Source organism: Salvelinus alpinus, chromosome 16 (assembly GCF_045679555.1).
Source record: "Salvelinus alpinus chromosome 16, SLU_Salpinus.1, whole genome shotgun sequence".
Classification (NCBI taxonomy): domain Eukaryota; kingdom Metazoa; phylum Chordata; class Actinopteri; order Salmoniformes; family Salmonidae; genus Salvelinus; species Salvelinus alpinus.
Genome location: NC_092101.1, coordinates 24,467,724 through 24,488,017, shown reverse-complemented (window position 1 = coordinate 24,488,017; position 20,294 = coordinate 24,467,724). Strand labels below are relative to the sequence as shown.

The 20,294-nt window shown below is 42.7% G+C and overlaps 1 protein-coding gene across 7 annotated transcripts in view; it reads right to left on the bottom strand.

Annotated features, from left to right (window-relative positions):
- Positions 1-20,294, bottom strand: part of ect2 (epithelial cell transforming 2) — a 30,072-nt gene that overhangs the window by 5,881 nt on the left and 3,897 nt on the right. For 3 of the 7 annotated variants that reach the window (XM_071345533.1, XM_071345534.1, XM_071345535.1), the window contains 21 exons: positions 19,575-19,664; positions 19,334-19,441; positions 18,555-18,628; positions 18,011-18,141; positions 17,714-17,829; positions 17,270-17,332; positions 16,604-16,829; positions 16,047-16,313; positions 15,529-15,653; positions 14,281-14,400; positions 13,985-14,053; positions 13,796-13,906; positions 13,493-13,589; positions 12,471-12,552; positions 12,255-12,333; positions 8,167-8,286; positions 6,921-7,059; positions 2,327-2,481; positions 1,474-1,581; positions 1,188-1,328; positions 189-557 (listed from right to left, as the gene is read on the bottom strand). In XM_071345533.1, the coding sequence (XP_071201634.1) occupies positions 213-557; positions 1,188-1,328; positions 1,474-1,581; positions 2,327-2,481; positions 6,921-7,059; positions 8,167-8,286; positions 12,255-12,333; positions 12,471-12,552; positions 13,493-13,589; positions 13,796-13,906; positions 13,985-14,053; positions 14,281-14,400; positions 15,529-15,653; positions 16,047-16,313; positions 16,604-16,829; positions 17,270-17,332; positions 17,714-17,829; positions 18,011-18,141; positions 18,555-18,628; positions 19,334-19,441; positions 19,575-19,664 (2,766 nt within the window). In that variant the 3' untranslated portion in view covers positions 189-212. The remainder of the gene's footprint in view (positions 1-188; positions 558-1,187; positions 1,329-1,473; positions 1,582-2,326; positions 2,482-6,920; positions 7,060-8,166; positions 8,287-12,254; positions 12,334-12,470; positions 12,553-13,492; positions 13,590-13,795; positions 13,907-13,984; positions 14,054-14,280; positions 14,401-15,528; positions 15,654-16,046; positions 16,314-16,603; positions 16,830-17,269; positions 17,333-17,713; positions 17,830-18,010; positions 18,142-18,554; positions 18,629-19,333; positions 19,442-19,574; positions 19,665-20,294) is intronic. The other 4 variants (XM_071345536.1, XM_071345537.1, XM_071345538.1 and 1 more) reach the window with 3 other exon arrangements.

Sequence of the window (20,294 nt, the reverse complement as noted above, 5' to 3'; positions counted from 1 at the left end):
GATGTTTTCTTAATCTACAATGCAAAAATCCTGTGTAGCACCTAAGTTAAGAGCACCAGTGCAACCAATATTTGTATTTATTTTGAGCCCTGGTGCCAGCACAGTCCAGGAATTAGGAGTTAGTCAGTGAGACAGCCACCACCCAAGCACCTATCCCAGTGAGTTAAAGCTAGCGTAGTGATGCTCACATCAGTCTGAGGTCAGTCAGCCGCCTATAGGTGGGTCTCTTTGCGGGGGCTCAGGCAGCCTGCCTTGCGGGGGTCAGAGTAGGGGACCTGCAGGTACCTGCAAGCCCCAGGGGGAATCCACCCTTTGGACGGGATCCTCAAGGAAGGGGGGCTGGTAGAGTAAGGAGGCCTGGTGTGGGTGGGTTGGGGTCTAGGTGGGGTCTCCTCGGGGCAGGGTAGACTAGGGATGGGATCGGGGGTGTGAATACAGATGGGAACGCGGAGGCGGGGACAGGGGGCGTTGTCCAGGGAGTTCGAGCGCTGCACCACGGCAGCAGCAGAGTTCTTGATGGAACCACTGAGGTTGAATGTGGAGGTAGAGCGAGCCATCTACACAGTCACAAATCAGAGTATTGGGGGAGAGAAGTCACAGGACAGACTACTTATCCCACCACTGCACCAAGGTGCACTTTAAATCCCTTTTTAATAGCCAAGTTGGAGAGCAGTAACTTTCTTCAAATATTTAGTGTTATATGATTAATCTTTACCGTTTTAGTAAAAGGAAAGATAAATATCAAGAAGGTAACCTTGCTCAGAAAAAGGGTAATCAAAGATTTTTTTAAATTAAGACTGACATCACTGACGCAGTTAGAAGAACAGAAAATAAATGTCTAAAAGTTCAAAACAGGCATGTGAAAACTGCAGCCATTGTCAAAATAAAAAAATGGCTTGCACTGGAGGAACAGCAATTTCACCATTAGACATAAACTCCTAATGTGTAACCCATTTACCATCATGCTTTGGAGAGCACTGCAAATGGATCTTCAGAGGGAAACAAAGTACATGGTGCAATTAGACAGCCCATGTCAAAATGGTAAATTACGTATGTTTCCTCTGCCATAGCCGTTAGCCTCCTTTTGACTTGTAATATGCCCCTTTAGCCTCTTGACTTGGTTAGACAAGCCTTGTTCAAGGCCTGGACTTGGAAGTAGATGGGTGGGGATGGATGGATGAACTTACAGATAGGGTGGCACTGCTGCCCACACGGCTCATGTTCTCAGAGCTAGGGCCAGGGCTCTTGTCATCTGGGGTGCTGTTGGCCATGAAGGCTCTCTGGATCACCCGTTTGGGTGTTTTGGTGAAGGAAAAGGCTCTCGTTACCTGGGGTGTAAAAATAGTCACACAAACACTCAAAACCTGACTCAAAATAGCTCTTTCTAACATGCAGCTGTGAACATGTCTAATATCCAGCATAGGCCTGTGTGGAATACAAGAGTGAGACGGGCTAATTCGGAGCCCATTTTACCTTCTTTGAAGTCTTTTTGATGACTCTAGAGGCTTTACTCAGCGTGCTGTCCATATCCTTTGTGCTCACTTGGACAGAGTCAGGCTCAGTGCACTGAATTAGATCTTGCTGTTTAAAATAGAAACAAATATAAATATCCAGCCCATTCTGCAACGCTGTCAAAATGCAAAGAGTGAGAAGCATTTGTCCGTTTTTGCAAGCAGCTGGAGCTCATTGGTATTCAGGGTGCGGGGAGAGCCAGTGAATCAATTAAGATAGCGAGTCCAGGTGGTAGTAGAGGTTTACATCACCACCTAGTGGACACCTCACTCAAAGCTGGAATAGCCCGGGCACACCGCCGAAGCTTATTACGCCTGTTTTTAATTATGATGGGAAACATACGTCTGTCTGTAGCAGCCAATTACTAGCTAGCTTCCTCAATCAATCCCTAATACTACATCAGTGAAAAGACCTGTGGAGGAGAGAAACCAACCCATCTATGTCTGAAGTGTTAAAGTTCAAATACAATTCCACTTCTAATTACATTAATCCATCTTCCAGTTTAACCACAGAGGACAATCTAATAGAATTAAAATGACCAAAAAGGACTCTTGCGCAACATAATTTGAAAGTGTAATAAAAGTTGCCTAAATAATTAAATAATAGCATTTGTGTCCTCTTCAACCTCCAGAGTCCAGACACTGTTCTACATGAGGACACCAGACCAGTGAGGGATGCCTTGGTCCCTCCGGCCAGTCTGGCTGTGTTAGTGAGAGGACGAGCAGACAGGCAGCATGTGATCTCAGGAGCCCTCCCACCCTGCCCCGTCTGGCCTATAGAGGCTCAGTGGACCACTGTCTCTCGCATCTCTCACCGCGTCAGCCTTGCAGATGGTATTGGCCACCTGGCGACAGAGCATCTTCAGCCAGGTTGACTTCATTGTGTCCTCAGTGGTCAGTTGGAAGCTGAAGAGAAGATTCTCCTGCTCCGTGGGTGGGCGCACCACCAGGGCAAAGGCATTATGGCAATCTGAGAAAGGGGGGGGGGTAGGGAGAAAGATTTGAGCTTTCTGGTTTGGTCGACTCGATGTAAAAAATAGTCTAGCTGCCCAAACATTTCTTCCATTTCTCTTTAAGACACGTAGAGGAGCATCTCTGTATGCATCAACACTAGGGCTGGCACAATTACTGTATAAACAACGGTTATGGAATAACCGTCATATTTTGTGTGTAACGAAAAGGTGACTTAAGACGAGACGGCCGGGCATTCGTGCGGTCGAGTCCATTTCTGCGGTAACGTGGACTCTTAACGTGATGAAACTTTGTTGGTCCTTGCTGAAACAAGCAGTGTTGTAGCAAACTAGTCTTCGGATGCCTAGGCAACACCCCCCTCCCTGCAGCAGCACAGAAATAGAATTGGAACCTCTAGCACTTGCAATTTGACTGGTAAACTCATTGGTACACTCACAAAGGCTGCCTAGTATTGTGATGCAATAATTTCCATGGTAATGTAGAATGTTCATACAAATTATGTTAGCAATTTGGCTCACGCAATGGAATGCCAGTTGATTTGACTCAAATCACAGCACATATTGATAGGTACACCTCCTATGCTTTTCTTACACTCGCAATGGCCGCCAGTCCACCCATTACGACATCATTGACTTGAACGGGGATGCCAATTCTATTGATTAATTTCTATGGCAGCACATTCAGAGATGAGAAAATGTGCTTCTTGAAAGAAAATTGCATTTTGCTACTCGAACAGTTATAACCGTGACCAGTTATTTGGCTGACCAATATTAACAAAAGCTCTATGACTGTCATAGTCCTAATCAACATACACTGCTTATAGCTAATACAGTGCATACTGACAGTGAAATTAAACCTAGCAGCTCTATTACAAGGCCAAATATGAGCCGAGTCACTGCTAGTGGGAGAGAGGAGAGATGTTTACTTGATTATATCTGGGCTGTCATATCAGACACTTACTGTTGACTCCCAACATTAGGCTATCCAGTATGCTTATGAACGAGATTTCACATGACCAAAAGGATACAGGGGGAGACGAGGACAGAATTAGCAATAAACATGCTCAGAGAATACCATATTCACCCGAAACAATCACACAAACCAGCACGGTGCTGTTGCTTAATAATAACGTTCACCCACAAGAGTCTAAGCCATGTCTAAGCCGGGGGGGGGGGGGTTCTACTAAGCTATAGCTATATGGAAAAGTTCATACTAAGGATCACTTAGCTACTTCATTTAGAATTGAGAGAGATATCCATACATATATCCATCCACACACACGTTCAAAAGTGTGGGGTCACTTAGAAATGCCCTTGTTTTTTTAAAGAAAAGCTCATTCTTTGTCCATTAAAATGTCAAATTGATCAGAAATACAGTGTAGATATTGTTAATGTTGTAAATGACTATTGTAGCTGGAAACGGCAGATTTTTTATGGAATATCTACATAGGTGTACAGAGGCCCATTATCAGCAACCATCACTCCTGTGTTCCAACGGCACGTCGTGTTAGCTAATCCAAGTTTATAATTTTAAAAGGCTAATTGATCATGAGAAAACCCTTTTGCAATTATGTTAGCACAGCTGTAAACTGTTGTTCTGATTAAAGAAGCAATAAAACTGGCCTTCTTTAGACTAGTTGAGTATCTGGAGCATGAGCATTTGTGGGTTCGATTAAAGGCTCAAAATGGCCAGAAACAAAGAACTTTCTTCTGAAACTCGTCAGTCTATTCTTGTTCTGAGAAATGAAGGCTATTCCATGCGAGAAATTGCCATGAAACTGAAGATGTTTGTGCAATGCTGTGTACTACTCCCTTCACAGAACAGCGCAAACTGGTTCTAACCAGAATAGAGAGAGGAGTGGGAGGCCCCAGTGCATAACTGAGCAAGAGGACAAGTACATTAGTGTCTAGTTTGAGAAACAGACGCCTCACAAGTCCTCAACTGGCAGCTTCATTAAATAGTACCCGCAAAACACCAGTATCAACGTCAACAGTGAAGAGGCGACTCGGGGATGCTGGCCTTCCTAGGCAGAGTTGCAAAGAAAAAGCCATCTCAGACTGGCAAATAAAAATAAAATATTAAGATGGGCAAAAGAACAGACACTGGAAAGAGGAACTCTGCCTAGAAGGCCAGCATCCTGGAGTCGCCTCTTCACTGTTGACGTTGAGACTGGTGTTTTGCGGGTCCAATTTAATGAAGCTGCCAGTTGAGGACTTGTGAGGCATCTCAAATCAAATCAAATTTTATTAGTCACATACACATGGTTAGCAGATGTTAATGCGAGTGTAGCGAAATGCTTGTGCTTCTAGTTCCGACAATGCAGTAATAACCAACAAGTAGTCTAACCTAACAATTCCACAACTACTACCTTATACACACACACACAAGTGTAAAGGGATAAAGAATATGTACATAAAGATATATGAATGAGTGGTGGTACAGAACGGCATGGCAAGATGCAGTAGATGGTATAGAGTACGGTATATACATATGAGATGAGTACTGTAGGGTATGTAAACATAAAGTGGCATAGTTTAAAGTGGCTAGTGGTACATGTATTACATAAAGATGGCAAGATGCAGTAGATGATATAGAGTACAGTATATACATATGAGATGGGTAATGTAGGGTATGTAAACATTATATTAAGTGGCATTGTTTAAAGTGGCTAGTGGTACATTTTTACATAATTTCCATCAATTCCCATTTTTAAAGTGGCTGGAGTTGAGTCAGTATGTTGGCAGCGGCCGCTAAATGTTAGTGGTGGCTGTTTAACAGTCTGTTAGAAATTGTGTGTGTGTGATATATATATATCATATTTGGAAGGGGGGGGGGGGCCTTACTGCTACAGTATAAGCCCATACAAACACATTGAATAACAGATTCACTACATGAAACAGATAACATCCCCCCCCAAAAAAGGTCTAAAGGAAGTTTGTTCTGAAGTGTCTGTCCTATTATCTGAGAGATAAGAAAGATCAGGGAACATTTGCAATGGTTTTGACATGTATTTAACCCCTTATTTCTGGCACTTAAGTCTCCATATACAGTGCATTCGGAAAGTATTCAGACCCCTTCCCCACCTTTTGTTACATTACAGCCTTATTCTAAAATGTATTAAATACCCCCCCAATCAATATACACACAATATCCCATAATGACAAAAACATTTTTGAAAATGTATTAAGAAATACAAGACTGAAATACCTTATTTACATAAGTATCAGACCCTTTGTTAAGAGACTCAAAATTGAGCTCAGGTGCATCCTGTTTCCATTGATCATCCTTGAGATGTTTCTAACACTTGATTGGAGTCCACCTGTGTTAAATTCAATTGATTTGACATTATTTGGAAAGGCACACACCAGTCTATATAAAAAGGTCCCACAGTTGACAGTGCATGTCAGAGCAAAAATCACACCATGTGGTCCAGAGCACTCAGGACCTCAGACTGGGGAAAAGGTTCACCTTCCAACAGGACGATTCTAAACACACAGCCAGAGCCCGGACTTGAACATCTCTGGAGACCTGAAAATTGCTGTGCAGCGACACTCCCCATTCAACCTGACAGAGCTTGAGATGATCTGCAGAGAAGAACGGGAGAAACTCCCCAAATACAGGTGTGCCAAGCTTGTAGCATCATACCCAAGAAGACTCCAGGCTGAAATCGCTGCCAAAAAGGTGCTTCAACAAAGTACTGAGTAAAGGGTCTGAAAACGTACGTAAATGTGATAATTCAGTTTTGTATTTGTAATAAATTAGCACATTTCTAAAAACCTGTTTTTGCTTTGTCATTATGGTGTAGATTGGAGAAAAAAAGAGGATACATTTTATAATAAGGCTGTAACGTAATGTGGAAAAAGTCAAGGAGTCTGAATACTTTAAGAATGCACTGTATACAGTACTTCCATTAATTTTTTCAACTGATACTGGGGGACCTTCAGATGAGTCTTGTGAGAACTGTGGGCGTCCAAGAGCAAAACAACCAACGTGTACGTATGTCTCATCTTTCCATAGAGGGGTCACAATAGTTTGGGGGTTTTATTAGTGTGTAGCCCGAGCTGTTCGGATGCTACAGACAGAAGTTGTCAGATCGGCTGTACCGACTTCAAAACGGAGAACACCATCGTGTTCGTGAGAGACTCATCTTTCCATAAAGGGGTCACAATAGTTTGAAGGCCAAACCCGTCTGGACACTACAGACGATTTTGTGAGAAGATCGATTTTAGATCTCAGTCTGACAAACACCGCTCTAGCTCTGTCACCTTTCACCGCAGATCCAAAAAAAACACCTATAGCTTAAACTGACAGATTTTTTAGGTTTTGTATTATTATTATGCTAATTAGACTTCCACGGGGGCGCGGACATTGTATCAAGGGGGTTAAGCACTGTCTGTTACGTAGTTCCGAACATGCCAGGAGCTGGGGCTCACTCACCCTCTGTATCCTGCAGGTCCAAGACCCTCCTGATCTGGGACAGAGGCATGAGGGTGATGTGTTTGAGTTGGGCTGCAGGCCGCATCTGGCCCAGAGGACTCCTGAATGTGCTGATCACCTTATGTCTCTTCCTGGCAATCTGCAAATACAGACAAAAATTCTGAATCAAAAAGGGGCTTAGGTGGTGGGTGTGGCAATGGGTGCAGTCGGCCAGTCTGAATTTGAGAAACTTTTAGAGTCCCCCATCTTGGCGATGTAGAGATTTTTTAAATGTTAAGGCAATTTCTTGCAATTCTACACATTTCTCCATGAAGTCAAGATACATTTAAAGCTAATTGCACGCTGTTCGTTAAAATGTTTCCATGATTTGTTTTTTACTCAAACATAAAATCAACTACTAAATTCATTGTTTTTAGAATTTAAAATGTCCCTGTCTAGCTTTTATTTTGGTGATTTTTATAATATAATCTTTGACAAATAAAAGACTTATCTTTACTACATACTTCATATCTGAAGTATGTGTCCCCTCAGGGGGAGGGGTGATAGAGGTTATGCAGTGACAAATCAATAGGGCCTCTTATAAAAGGCAAAAGGTTCCAGTCATTAGCATGCGTTTAAATGGCCGGTGTGGGGGCCGGGGCGGAGGTTTGCATCTGTCCCATGAAGGCAGGGTGATATCTATCGGGCAGAGGGGAGTGGAGATCTGAATACAGAGGAGTTAATCAATGAATAATTCAAGAGTGCAGCCCCTGCTCTCCCCATCCTCATTACCAGTCTTCTCTGACTCTCCTGAATCAGGACGCCTCACCCATTCTGGGTTTGATTGCTCACCCCCATACTAATGTAACACTTCACTAATTAGGAGAGCGATAAGAAACTGTCAGCAACGATATATCGCACATCGATAAATAATTCACTTATTTTTTTCTCCAACAATCTCCATTTAAGCATTTAAAATTCCAAAGATTTCATAATGAGGGGGAGGGTGAGAGGACGGCAAGGGGAGTAGCTGGTATGGCAAGATAGTGAAAATGAGCGATGGTGTTAACTTGGAGAGCATTTGGGGTGTATTGTAAAGTTGTACAATCTAAAGCCATGTCACAATAAGATGGCATGTGGGCAAGACCACAGTTCAAATGGTAGGTTTTTCCCCTTTCAAATATTTTCAGTATTTCATAGAGCTCGTCTGGCGTGCCAGATGGGCGGGTTTGCACTTTTGGTATTATTTAATTGATGTGGGCGTTACCTCGAGACAGTCGTTGAAGAGAAAGAGTGTGACATTTTCGCCTCGGTCACAGGGTTTGTCTCCCAGGGCGATGGTCTCCACCCTGTGGACCAGGCTGCGGTGCGACGAGAGCAGGTTGGCCTAAAGAGAGAAAAGAAAGGATGAATATCACACTCAACCAAAGACACCCAGCAGCCATTTGTGAATAAATAATCACCAGAGATACCTTCATGATTCAATCACAGGCCTCATTTAAAGCTTGAATCCTTAGTAGTGAAACTGCCACGTTCGTTTGCGATATTACAACAAAGTTACTGCAGTCAACGAAAACATATTTTCCCATTGCACGGGCAATAGAGCACAATATGTACTGCAAACATTTTTTACCATGCTGCCAGCTCCGCAATAAAAACAATAATGGTGGCACTGTTCCCCGCTACTGCAGATTCCATCTTTAAAGGGCCATAATTGGAATTAAATGGGTCTAAAACTAAAGATTGGTAATTTCACTGCTTATTCATTTGGATGCTCTGCTTGGGGCTGTGGCGGTCACAAAATTGTCAGCCGGTGATTGTCATACAAATAACTGCTGGTCTCACGGTAATTGACCGTTAATTAACTTACGTTAAGCGCCGCCGGCTTCCACGCATAGCCTACAATCCACTGATGCGAACCTTGGGAACATCTACATTATAAAAAGTCTAATAATTGAATACATAGCCTACACCATCACAGTAAATCCATGATTTATTTAGACAGGTCTAAAGAAACAAAGAGAGTAGTACACTCCATATGTATAAACTCCCAGTCATTTATTGGTTAAACAATAAATGACTGGGAGTTAATATGCAGTACCGGTCAAAAGTTTTAGAACACCTACTCATTCAAGGGTTTCTTTATCTTTACTATTTTCTACATGTAGAATAGTGAAGACAAACTATGAAATTACGTATGAAATCATGTAACCAAAAAATGTAAAATCAAAATGTATTTGAGATTCTTCAAAATAGCCACCCTTTGCCTTGACAACTTTGCAAACTCTTAGCATTCTCTCAACCAGCTTCAGCTGGAATGCTTTTCCAACAATCTTGAAGGAGTTCCCACATTCGCTGAGCACTTGTTGGCTGCTTTTCCTTCACTCTGTGGTCCGACTCATCCCAAACCATCTAAATTGGGTTGAGGTCAGTGGATTGTGAAGGCCAGGTCATCTGATGCAGCACTCCATCACTCTCCTTCTTGGACAAATAGCCCTTACACAGCCTAGAGGTGTGTTGGGTCATTGTCCTGTTGAAAAACAAATGATAGTCCCACTAAGCTCAAACCAGATGGGATGGCGTATCGCTGCAGAATGCTGTGGTAGCCATGCTGGTTAAATGTGCCTTGAATTCTAAATAAGTCACAGACAGTGTCACCAGCAAAGCACCCCCAAATCATCACACCTCCTCCTCCATGCTTCACGGTGGGAACTACACATGCAGAGATCATCCGTTCACACACACCGCATCTCACAAAGATTCGAACCAAAAATCTCAAATTTGGACTCATCAGACCGAAGGACAAATTTCCACCGGTCTAATGTCCATTGCTCGTGTTTCTTGGCCCAAGCAAGTCTCTTCTTAGTAGTGTCCTTTAGTAGTGGTTTCTTTGCAGCAATTCGACCATGAGGGCCTCATTCACACAGTCTTCTCTGAACAGTTGATGTTGAGATATGTCTGTTACTTGAAATCTGAAGCATTTATTTGAATTGCAATTTCTGAGGCTGGTAACTAATTAACTTATCCTCTGCAGCAGAGGCAACTCTGGGTCTTCCATTCCTGTGGCGGTGCTCGTGAGAGCCCGTTTCTTCACTGCGCTTGATGGTTTTTGCGCCTACACTTAAGAAATGTTCTAAGTTCTTGACATTTTCCGTCTTGACTGACCTTCATGTCTTAAAGTAATGGAGTGTCATTTCTTCGCTTATTTGAGCTGTTCTTGCCATAATATGGACTTTACCAAATAAAAGACCAAGTCCTTATACCCCCCTAACTTGTCACAACACAAATTATTTTCTCAAATGCATTAAGGAAAGAAATCCCACAAATTAACTTAAGGCGGCACACCTGTTAACTGAAATGAATTCCAGAGGACTACCTCATGAAGCTGGTTGAGAATGCCAAGAGTATGCAAAGCTGTCAAGGCAAAGTGTGGCTATTTGAAATATATTTTGATTTGTTTAACACCTTCTTGATTACTACATGATTTCATAGTTGTGATGTCTTCACTATTATTCTACAATGTAGAAAACAGTAAAAAATTAAGAAAAACCCTTGAATGAGTAGGTGTTCTAAAACTTTTGACCGGTAGTGTATATACAGTGTGTGAAACTATTTTGATAGCTTCCAGTTTATTTCACTGTTAGTCAGCACCTTCACAATAAATAATTTTCTCTTGTTTGTGCACCAGCTCATGCTTTCTATTAGACAGGTCTAAAGAAACATGATATGAAGAAAATGTGGCCTATTTCAGAAGACAGAATAGCATATTCTGAGTCGTCTTTATGTTAGGCCCTGATCTGGCTATGCCAAATGGCTGTGGACTACACTAGTTCATTTAGCTGGCAAGATTTGCTTTTAATTCCTGTGGCATTATTTTATAGTAAGAACACAATTGAACATAGCTGAATAAAATAGAAAGGATATGTTCACCAAGCGATTCCCGAGGGAGTGTGCACATTCCATGTTGTGCGGTTAACAAAGAAGTAGGTCCTCCTATATGTTTAATTTAGAGATATTCATGCAACTTTAGTTGTGATACAAATGTTAGGCTATAGGTTTTGATTTGTAATACATTCCAAGGACGCATGATGCAAGTAATGATTTGAAAAAAAATGGCATGAAAAGCAAGCACTCTGCTCCGTTTCTTGCGCAGGCTGCACACACTTAATCAGTCTCTCATTCACAATTTGACAATGCTATTGCCAATCGCAATTCGATTGCTCAAAGACTGGGCTTATAAGAACATGTTTCACAATGTTCTGTAGGCTATATATATGGGCTATCCAAAAGTGATCCAGGGGTCTTGGGCCTTTAGGCTACGTTTGGAGTTATTTGGCAACTTTAGTTGTGATACAAACCTTATCAAAACATATTGGCCTATGGGCAAGGCTACATGAAGCACACATCTATGATTGGTAAAGTTGCAAAAAGGCGCAAAAAGACGCTTTTCATGCCAGCCAGGTAGGCTACTCCGGTTGTAATGCGAAGCAAAGTGCTTAATATTAGGAAACTTGAGAAATAAATATATAGTAGGCCTTGCCTATGGAAAGCTGATGGGATCCTCTTTTTAATAGAGGCCATCAAAACTCAGTTCTCACTCAATTGCATAGCCTATAAAAATGTAGCGCAAAATGCGCTTATAGGAAAACCAATTTCATTCCATGCATCAACCAGCTATGAGGAGCTGGCTCTCTCAGCGCAACAGACAATCCTATTCCTCTCAAAACGCTGAATGTGTTTGGTTTGATTTTCGATTTGCATTGATGTCAGAATGATTAGAGGGACCAGAGTGCTGAGTACCGGCCATTAGTGACTGATAGTTAGCAAGTTTGGTAGACTACTAATGACCATCAGTGGCATCAGAGCTCAGTTTTGGAGAAGCCTAGTTACCGTGACCGTGGAATTTGACAGCAGTCGTGACTTAATATGTGGCATTAATATGGTCACCCTAACAGCCCTAGCTCTGCTTAACCAAATCCAGATAAGAGCTATCCTCACAGCCCAGAGCCAGAGGTGTACCAATTCACTCCCTCTAGTACCAACTCAAGTCCACTATGATCACCTCAAAACAGGACACCAGAACACAGAAGAATGGCTTGGTTCAGATTATACACACAGCGCAACATAAATTCTATCCAGAATGTAACTTGAAACATGCACAATAAGCAATGCATTACAAGATAAACATATGCATTGAACAGTACGAAAAATGCATCCCAGGGAAATTTGAAATATGGGTATCAGCCTGAACGCATAGGGAGAGGCCTGGCCGTTATTGTGCTGGAGGACAGCCATTTACAGATTAAAGGCTCAACAAAGCTTGCCACATTCTAGTGACGAAATACACAAACTTACAGGGCAGCCGTCAACTTCATAGACAACATCAAAGATCTGCTTCTGTCCCTCTGTCTTTCTCTTGTCTTCGTTTATATGACTGGGGGATAAAATGCATTCAGTTTAGCCAACTGATACTACAATAATTTTATGTAAATGTGAGGGATAATGGATGAGGCTTCAACTTCATTACAACGAAATGCTTCAGGCATTGCTGGAAATGCACAGTTGACTCACGTCATAACTTCCTTGAGTGATTCGATTGCCTTCTCCAAAGTGATTTTGTCAGGGTTGTCTTCGGCAGTATGCTTCTTAATATCTGCAGCATGGATGGGGTCAATGGACAATAACATACATAATTGATAGAATAATGAAAAGTCAACGGCAAACTGTTATGACAAGGACAAATTTATAACAGTGGATAAAGGCGAGGTGCATATTTTTCCTTTATGACACTTCAGTTGCAAATCAAGCACTCTTCATACTAGTGTTGTCACGATAACAGAATTTTGAATTCGATACCAGGTTTAGTATCACGATACTCGATACCAAAACGATGCCACGGCAAAAAAAAAGAAAGCGGGGAGAATTTTTTGGTGGAAGGCTAAACCAGTTATAACTTATTAGTTAGCAACATATTTATGACTTAAATTTCTCCAAAAAAAGTGCAACACAGTAAATGTAATGTAGGCCTGCCTACCTGTTACAATTGATCCGTGTTACATTTAAAATCACATCAAATTTCATTCAGCCCCGGTCTCCCGTATGCAGTCACGTCGAATTGCGGAGCACTATTCTGATACTGTTTCAAAAAAGTGCAGTTTGCGCTAGTTTTTTTAGGAGTTGAAAAATAAATGAGGTTGTGATGGAAAGCTGGTCTTTTTAACAAGGGCCATCAGAAGTGCTTTCAAAGTGTTTCCCGCGATTGCTTAAAGCTGACTCCCCATTGCATGGGCAAGAAACTAAGCCTAGTACTGCCTTGAGAGAATTCAGACAAATTGACAGATACGATCCGCTCAGTCAGTTTACGACATGAGACACATTTGATAGAAGTACCGAAAGTAACAGAGATTCTACAACTGAACCGTTTTTCATGTTGTAGTATCTAAAAAGTACCACAGTTTCACGATACCATGCAACACTTCTTCATACTGCAGCTGAGGAGAATGCATTGCAATTAGTACTTCTATCATAGCACATATGCAGCATGTGGCTCAACATGTGGCTGTCAAGTGTGAGCAGTGTGTGGTGTAGTCTACCGTTGAGAAGGAGGGCAACGCTTGGCAGTCTCTGCACGGGGCGAATCAGAAGCTCCACCAGTTTCTGCCGCCCACACTCGGGCTTCGACTGATTGATCTGGAGGCAAGAAAACACTAATGTTGAAAAAGAGGAGACCTGACAGATGTCGCAAACTACTCATATAAACATGCTCACACAGAGTTTCTCAAAGCTTACTTCACATAAAGAGATGAGAAATGAATGATCTTTAACATGAGGCATATGGTAACTTCAAAACCCACACTCACATGGATGTATACACAAATGTACATAGTCTCACATACCTTGAGGAAAGCATGGAAACGTGGCTTCTGCTTCTCACACCTCACTATCGTATCCTTGCTCATCTCAAAGAAGTTGACGAATGGTGGGTAAGCCTTCACCAGGTCTCTAGACTGACAGAGAGAAAGGAACAGTCAGAATGTCCAAAATGTCTAAATACAACAGTCAGAACAAAGGCTTGTTATACTCACGTATTTGAGAATGATGTCACCGACACTCTTGTCCTCAGACCAGTCCATAACCAGCTCTTCCAGATCGGCCTGTCAAAACAACCCAATAAGCAGAGACACACAGAGGGCCTTTAGATGACTACTGCAGACTGAACTCTTGTTCAGGTCATTAGGGCGACGCACAATTGGCCCAGCGTCCTCCAAGTTTGGCCGGGGTAGGCCGTCATTGTAAATAAGAATTTGTTCGTAACTGACTTGCTAAAGATAAATAAAAAATAAATACAAACTTTGGACATTTCCAGGAGAGAAGTGCTTACCTTTATCCTGGTGTGTACATCATAGATCTCTGGGATGCTGCCAAAGATGGTCTTAATTTCTTCCTGAGCCAAAATGGGTCCTCCAACTTGGTCTTCCTTTTCCAGGGGGAGTTTGAACAACTATAGGAACAGACATTTCAGGTGAGACACAGCCAAGATCCCACTATTCCCTAAACCAATACACACACACACACACACCCCCCAATACAGATGGTACCATTGACTTATGCATGGGTGGAGAAGTCAACCAACTGGCTGTGAAACAAGTGGTTTAGATAAGGCCTCACTATTTCAGACTGAATATTACAACCAGAATGTCATAAAAAACGTAGACAGTAAATCTATTTTCAGCATTGGGGAAGAGAAAAATATTTAGAGTGCAGGTATGTATTAAATATAACAAGCTAACCTCCCTTCCCATCTAATTGAAGACTTAAAAAACACCCAAACAATAGGTCTTTAATATAATCAACTAAAAGGAATTAATCCCATTAAAATCCCTGTGACCTAGCTAAGCTATATTCAGCTTTCCCTGTAAAAGATATAAAAAAGGCTCCAAATGGCTTTTAATTACAATTTGTTCTAATAAAAACACATTTTAACGAGCGCCCAACATGTGTGAATCATAATGGAAAATTAGTATTCAAGCCCACTCTTGGCAGGCCAGCTTATCGGCGAACTTCAGAAGGCAGTGGACATGAGGTCGACCTGTCAGCAGTCAGTGTTAAAGACCATTTGATGTGAAGCCTGCCATCTGTCTCATCTGAGCTGGCATGGTGTAGTGGGCATGGGGCAGAGGACACAATACTACTGGTTACTTCTTAAGAGTGGTGGTGGGTGACCAGGCGTGGGTGAAAGTGAGCACAGGTGACTTAGGGGGGAGTGAGCCAAGGAGTGGGTACATTATTTTTGGCATAGTGATGTTTGCTTAACCAGAGAGTGAGCGAGGACATTCCATTCTACTGGTATCATAGTAATGCTATAGCAAGCAGAGAGAGATGGAGAGCTGCCAAAGTGGGAGCAATGAGACAAGGAAAGGCCTGAGGCTTGGATCGATGAGCAACAGAGTGAGTGGTGTGGTGTGAGTGGGAGCCTGCCTGCCTTGCTGACAGTCCTGACGCTCATAATCCTATTCATTTTCTCCCCCACTGGTCACTGGACTCAGGCACCGGTGGGACAGCCTGATAAGGACCCTAGCATCCCCGGTGGTGTTATGTGAGCCCCATGTCCACAGCAGCAGCAACAAACCTGCATGACTGTGGTGAGAATATCCACATAGTTGCTCTCTGTCTGGTATAACTCCTTGGAGACCTGCCATCTTGCAGACTGCTTCAGGACAGCAGGTGTAGAGCTCTTCGACGGCCGGGAGTGTTCTGGGAAAGTGCCAGAGAGTCGAGAAGTGAATATTGATTGAGACAGTGGAGAAAAACATGTTTTCTTCGACAATACACAATCCAGAACTTCCTGTATGTCTCATAGTTGAGGAAATAAGAGTATATTGTCTGACATGCAAAGTGAGAGCTACTCTGTGGAAGCGTTGGGCTTTTGTCTTAGCTAGCGAGAATCGTTTGAGTAGGCAACAAGTGTATTTCATACCATCGCACCCCTTCATATCATCTCACCCTCAAATCAACTCTCCGGGATTTAACAATCAATATACTATTCTTCCTCTTTGATCAGCAAGACAGCACTAAAAAAACTTATTATACAGTTTCTAATATCATGCAAAATCAGATTCCACCACAGTGACAGTTCAACTGAGTGACCTGTCTTTTCCTGGCCTGCGCTAAGATAGAGTGACTCCTGGGACGAGTCCATCCATGAAGCCTCCTCGGTCTCTGTGGCCTGGGCTGGCTGGGTGCATGGGAGGTCCTCTAGTGTGCCGGTCTCCTGCTGAGGGGTAGGGGTGCTAGTGCAGTGGAAGGTCCACTCTTGATCTGCCCCCCTACGCCTCTCTCTGGCACTCCTCATCCTCCTCTGCCTGCTGGTCTCAGCACATACCCTCATACGCCTGCTGCACTCTACACTGTTCTCTGAAAGACAGGGTGTTCAGTCTCATTGGGGGGGGGGGGGGTTCAAACAGAATAGCAGAGCGTGTTGCTTCTCCCTGCCTCCCTCTGCGACCAGCAGTGACTGTCCCCACAGTCTATGACAGGGCCCTGATTACAACTGACATGAGACACTAATTATGCTATAAACCCTGTCTCTTTTTGCCTGCAATAACTTTTAACGAGGACAGAGGGGCTTATTAACAACCGTCAAAGTGTTCCCAGAACTGTGACATGACGTATGGCTGATTATGAGTGACTATGGCTCCTCTCACCTGCCAGGGTCTTGCAGGTCTCTGGGGTGTTGGAGATGTCCAGCAGAGAACCAATGGACAGGGAGTGCTCGGCAGAAGGCCTCTTGCGGGGGGGAGGGAATGGGGAGATCTCCGTCTCCTTGGTGAGCTGGGCCAGAGTGTCCCTCAGACGCCTCCTCTTCCGGTTACTGTTGGGTGTGTTGAGGGACAGCAGGGACACAGCCTTCTTCATCACAGGACTGTCCATCTGAGAGCAGGAGAGTAGCAGAAACATGGGCATGACGGATGAAGGTGTATGGAGAAACCCCCCCCGATAATTTCACCTAGTTTATTACGCAAAGCAGTGACGTGGAAGTGTACGGACTACTTTTACATGCAAACAATACTACAATTGGGAATACTCAGATTTATATAATAGTTCGATAAAATTGTTAAGATGGTTTGCAAGACTACATGCTGAGACTTTGAAAAATGCAGAAAAACTTTCTATCACAGCAACTAAATAATTTTGTGGGGCCTATTTGATTCTGAGTTGGGACAAAGTGTTTTTGATTTTCCTAGCCCACTTCACTCACACAAAAGAGGGAGACTCGTGAGGATGTGTGCGACACAGGTATAGAATATCAGCATTGTCCATTCCACTGTAGAGATTTCTGCATATATCTGACTGACTCAGACAGAACTTACCTTCTCATAGAAGTACATGGACTCCCCTGCTCTGGCATCCATCTGTATGCTCCCCCAGAACCACTTGAACAGTCAAAGAAACAGAGTATTGATACTAGGCAGGGAACACCAGTGTTGACTATCTCTGTTCAAATTACATGCCTAGTCGAAAGGAAAATAAAATATTGATCCATCCAAGTCAGTATATCAATACAACTAAACACATTGAATAGAAATGCTTATTTTACATACTGTTTAGAAAAAGCATTGTTATTATTTTCCAAGACTCGACAGTGCCAACATATTAGAAAAATGCATTAATTTGAGGTGCATAAATGCCTGAATTTTAGGTAGTATGCTTCAGTCAGACAAACTGTTCATATGTTTAAAAAAAATAAAATGTTTATATCTGCCTCCCCCCAGTTCAGTGACGTAAGCTGAGATCTACTACATTGAAGTGCTCACCTCCTGTTTGACAACATAAAGTCTCTTTGATGGAACGAATGGCAGTTCCATAACAGAGTTTTCCTCCACTACCATGTGAGTGCACTTCTCATCTCCAACCTCCAGGTAGCTGCCGCCTAGGAGAAACACATTAGGATTAAGGTTTTAGAAACTACAGAAGGACTCCATAAAAATAAAATACTATTGAAGAGGAACATGTGCATGCAGAGCAGCTTTTGTAAAGACTAGACATAACAAATCAAAGAATAAAAAAATACTGAAACGGTCTAACGAATCAGCAAGATCTCAGGCCAATACCATGTTTGACTGTCCTTTCCTCCATGTTGGTCTTGTCTTCGTCTGAGAAGCCCAGGAAGCTCAGCACACAGTCTTGAAAGGGGGGAACTTTGAACTCTGTGCGGAACTCTTCATCTCCAGCATGGAACTTACTGTAGGAACAGGTGGTTGTCAGAACCTATGCTTGAACACTGAGTATACAAAACATGCAAGTGCCTTTGAACTGGGCATGTTAGTAGGTGCCATGCGCACCAGTCTGTGTCAAGAACGGCAACGCTGCTGGGTTAACGCTCAACAGTTTCCTGTGTGTATCAAGAATTGTCCACCACCCAAAGGACATCTCGACAACTGTCGGAAGCAATGAAGTCAACATGAGCCAGCTTCCCCGTGGAACGCTACCAACACTTGCACAGCCCATGCCCTGACAAATTGAGACTGTTCTGAGGGAAGAGGGGGTGCAACTCAATATTAGGAAGGTGTTCCTAATGTTTTGTATACAATAGTATAAGTTGATGTACAAACATGAATGTGAAGACCACAATCAGGTCCATGAGGAGGTACTTACACATCATCTCTATGCTCCCAGGCCTTATGGATCCATGTTGGGGTGAGGATGGGTGTGCCCATACACACAGCAAGCTACAAGAAACAGGTACACGTCACATTAGGAGAATGATTGATTGTTTAGAAATGTGTATTGAGGTTACTGGCCCGCTGTAACATTAACCGCAGCATAGGGTGGTTATGGGTGTATATATATATATATACATATATACATACACACACACCAGGTACTGCAAGAGGTCACAAGTTTATTCTCCAAAGCTAAGGATCAAAAAAGGCATGTGTATTATAACTGCTCTCATTCTTGTACTTTGTTAAAAACTAAGACACCTTCCGATGTAAAACAGCTCAGTCTGTCTGTTAAGAGAACAAAGCTAATTTTCCTGTTTAAAGTGCTGGAGCAAAACATGACGAAACTAGTTAAGCTTTCAATTCAGAAAAGGATGGGGTGTGGAGAAAAGCAAACAGAACTATAGAGAATCAATAAAAATAACAATTTCAGTCAGCAAGTGAAATGTCATGTAATGAAGAAAATAATCCAGAGTTAAGAGCGACTCCCTGAGGTGAATCTATCAAAAACACAGCTTAAAAGAACCAATGAGGGAGTGTATTAGCACGCCGCGAGTTTTGATAGTTTAAACTGTGCTGTGGAACTAAGTTTGAAGATCTTCAGTTGAGTACGGAAAAATTGGTGGCACACAATCGCAACTAAATCATATGGATTAGGCTTATACATGAGCTCTTCCAGATGGGAGGAAATGTTAGGGGTGTTTTACAAACCTTGTACTTCTCGCCATGAGTGGAGTATGCAATGAGATGGGTGACTTTAGTGCTGAAGTCCTTACGGATTGCGCCACCCATGTGATGCACCAGATTCACCAGGTTTTTCTGCAGGGGATAAACAAAAGTGACATTTGACACCAAAAGATCTCTCTCAGCATCAAAATAACAAGCAAACCCAACATGTTGGTACTTGGTAGTGTTACAAATGACAAAATCAGCTTGAATGCATTCCACTTACAACTTCCTCTTTACTGCGGAAACCAGTGAAACACAGTGACAAGTTGAGCATGGTGGTCGAGTATAAAGGACGAGAGGAAAATGGCAGGGGCTGTGGGAAACAAACATGGTTCTCATAAATCTCTGATACTGAAAACATTCCTCCACTGCTTGTATCAAGTTCTAATCTTTTGGGGGTGCTTTACTGGTCAGTAGCAAAGCTGTACGGCCTATGCATGTGTAAACATGTGATGTTATACAGAACACAAACATCTCGAAGTTAACAGGCTCTGTAGATAAGGGGAGAGAGAGCCGGAGATAATTACTCATTCTGAATATTATGGCCATATTTCATGCCTTTTGCATCCGTGTCTGTCCATGTTCAGTTTTTAGAGTTGTGATTTACTCCTCCATAGATCTAGTGTCATCTTAGAGCGGTGTCTGGTGAGATGTGCAGTGATCTGTGGCCAGTGGTGTGTTCATCTTCTGCAGTAATCGGACTGTGTTGAGCAGGTGCTCTGCTTAGACCCAGATAACAGTGACGCATTTCTCAGGGTTCATGGGAACAATCAAAACCCTCCTATAAATCTATTTAACTTCAAAGCACAACTTTCCCTGCATTTTACTTCATCTTCCTGTAGCAGGCAGATGCTAAATTGCACCATAACAGTCAAAACATCAGATCTTGAACCTGAGAGGAATGATCCATAGCTGAGCACTGAGTGCCATCCCTGAGTGATTG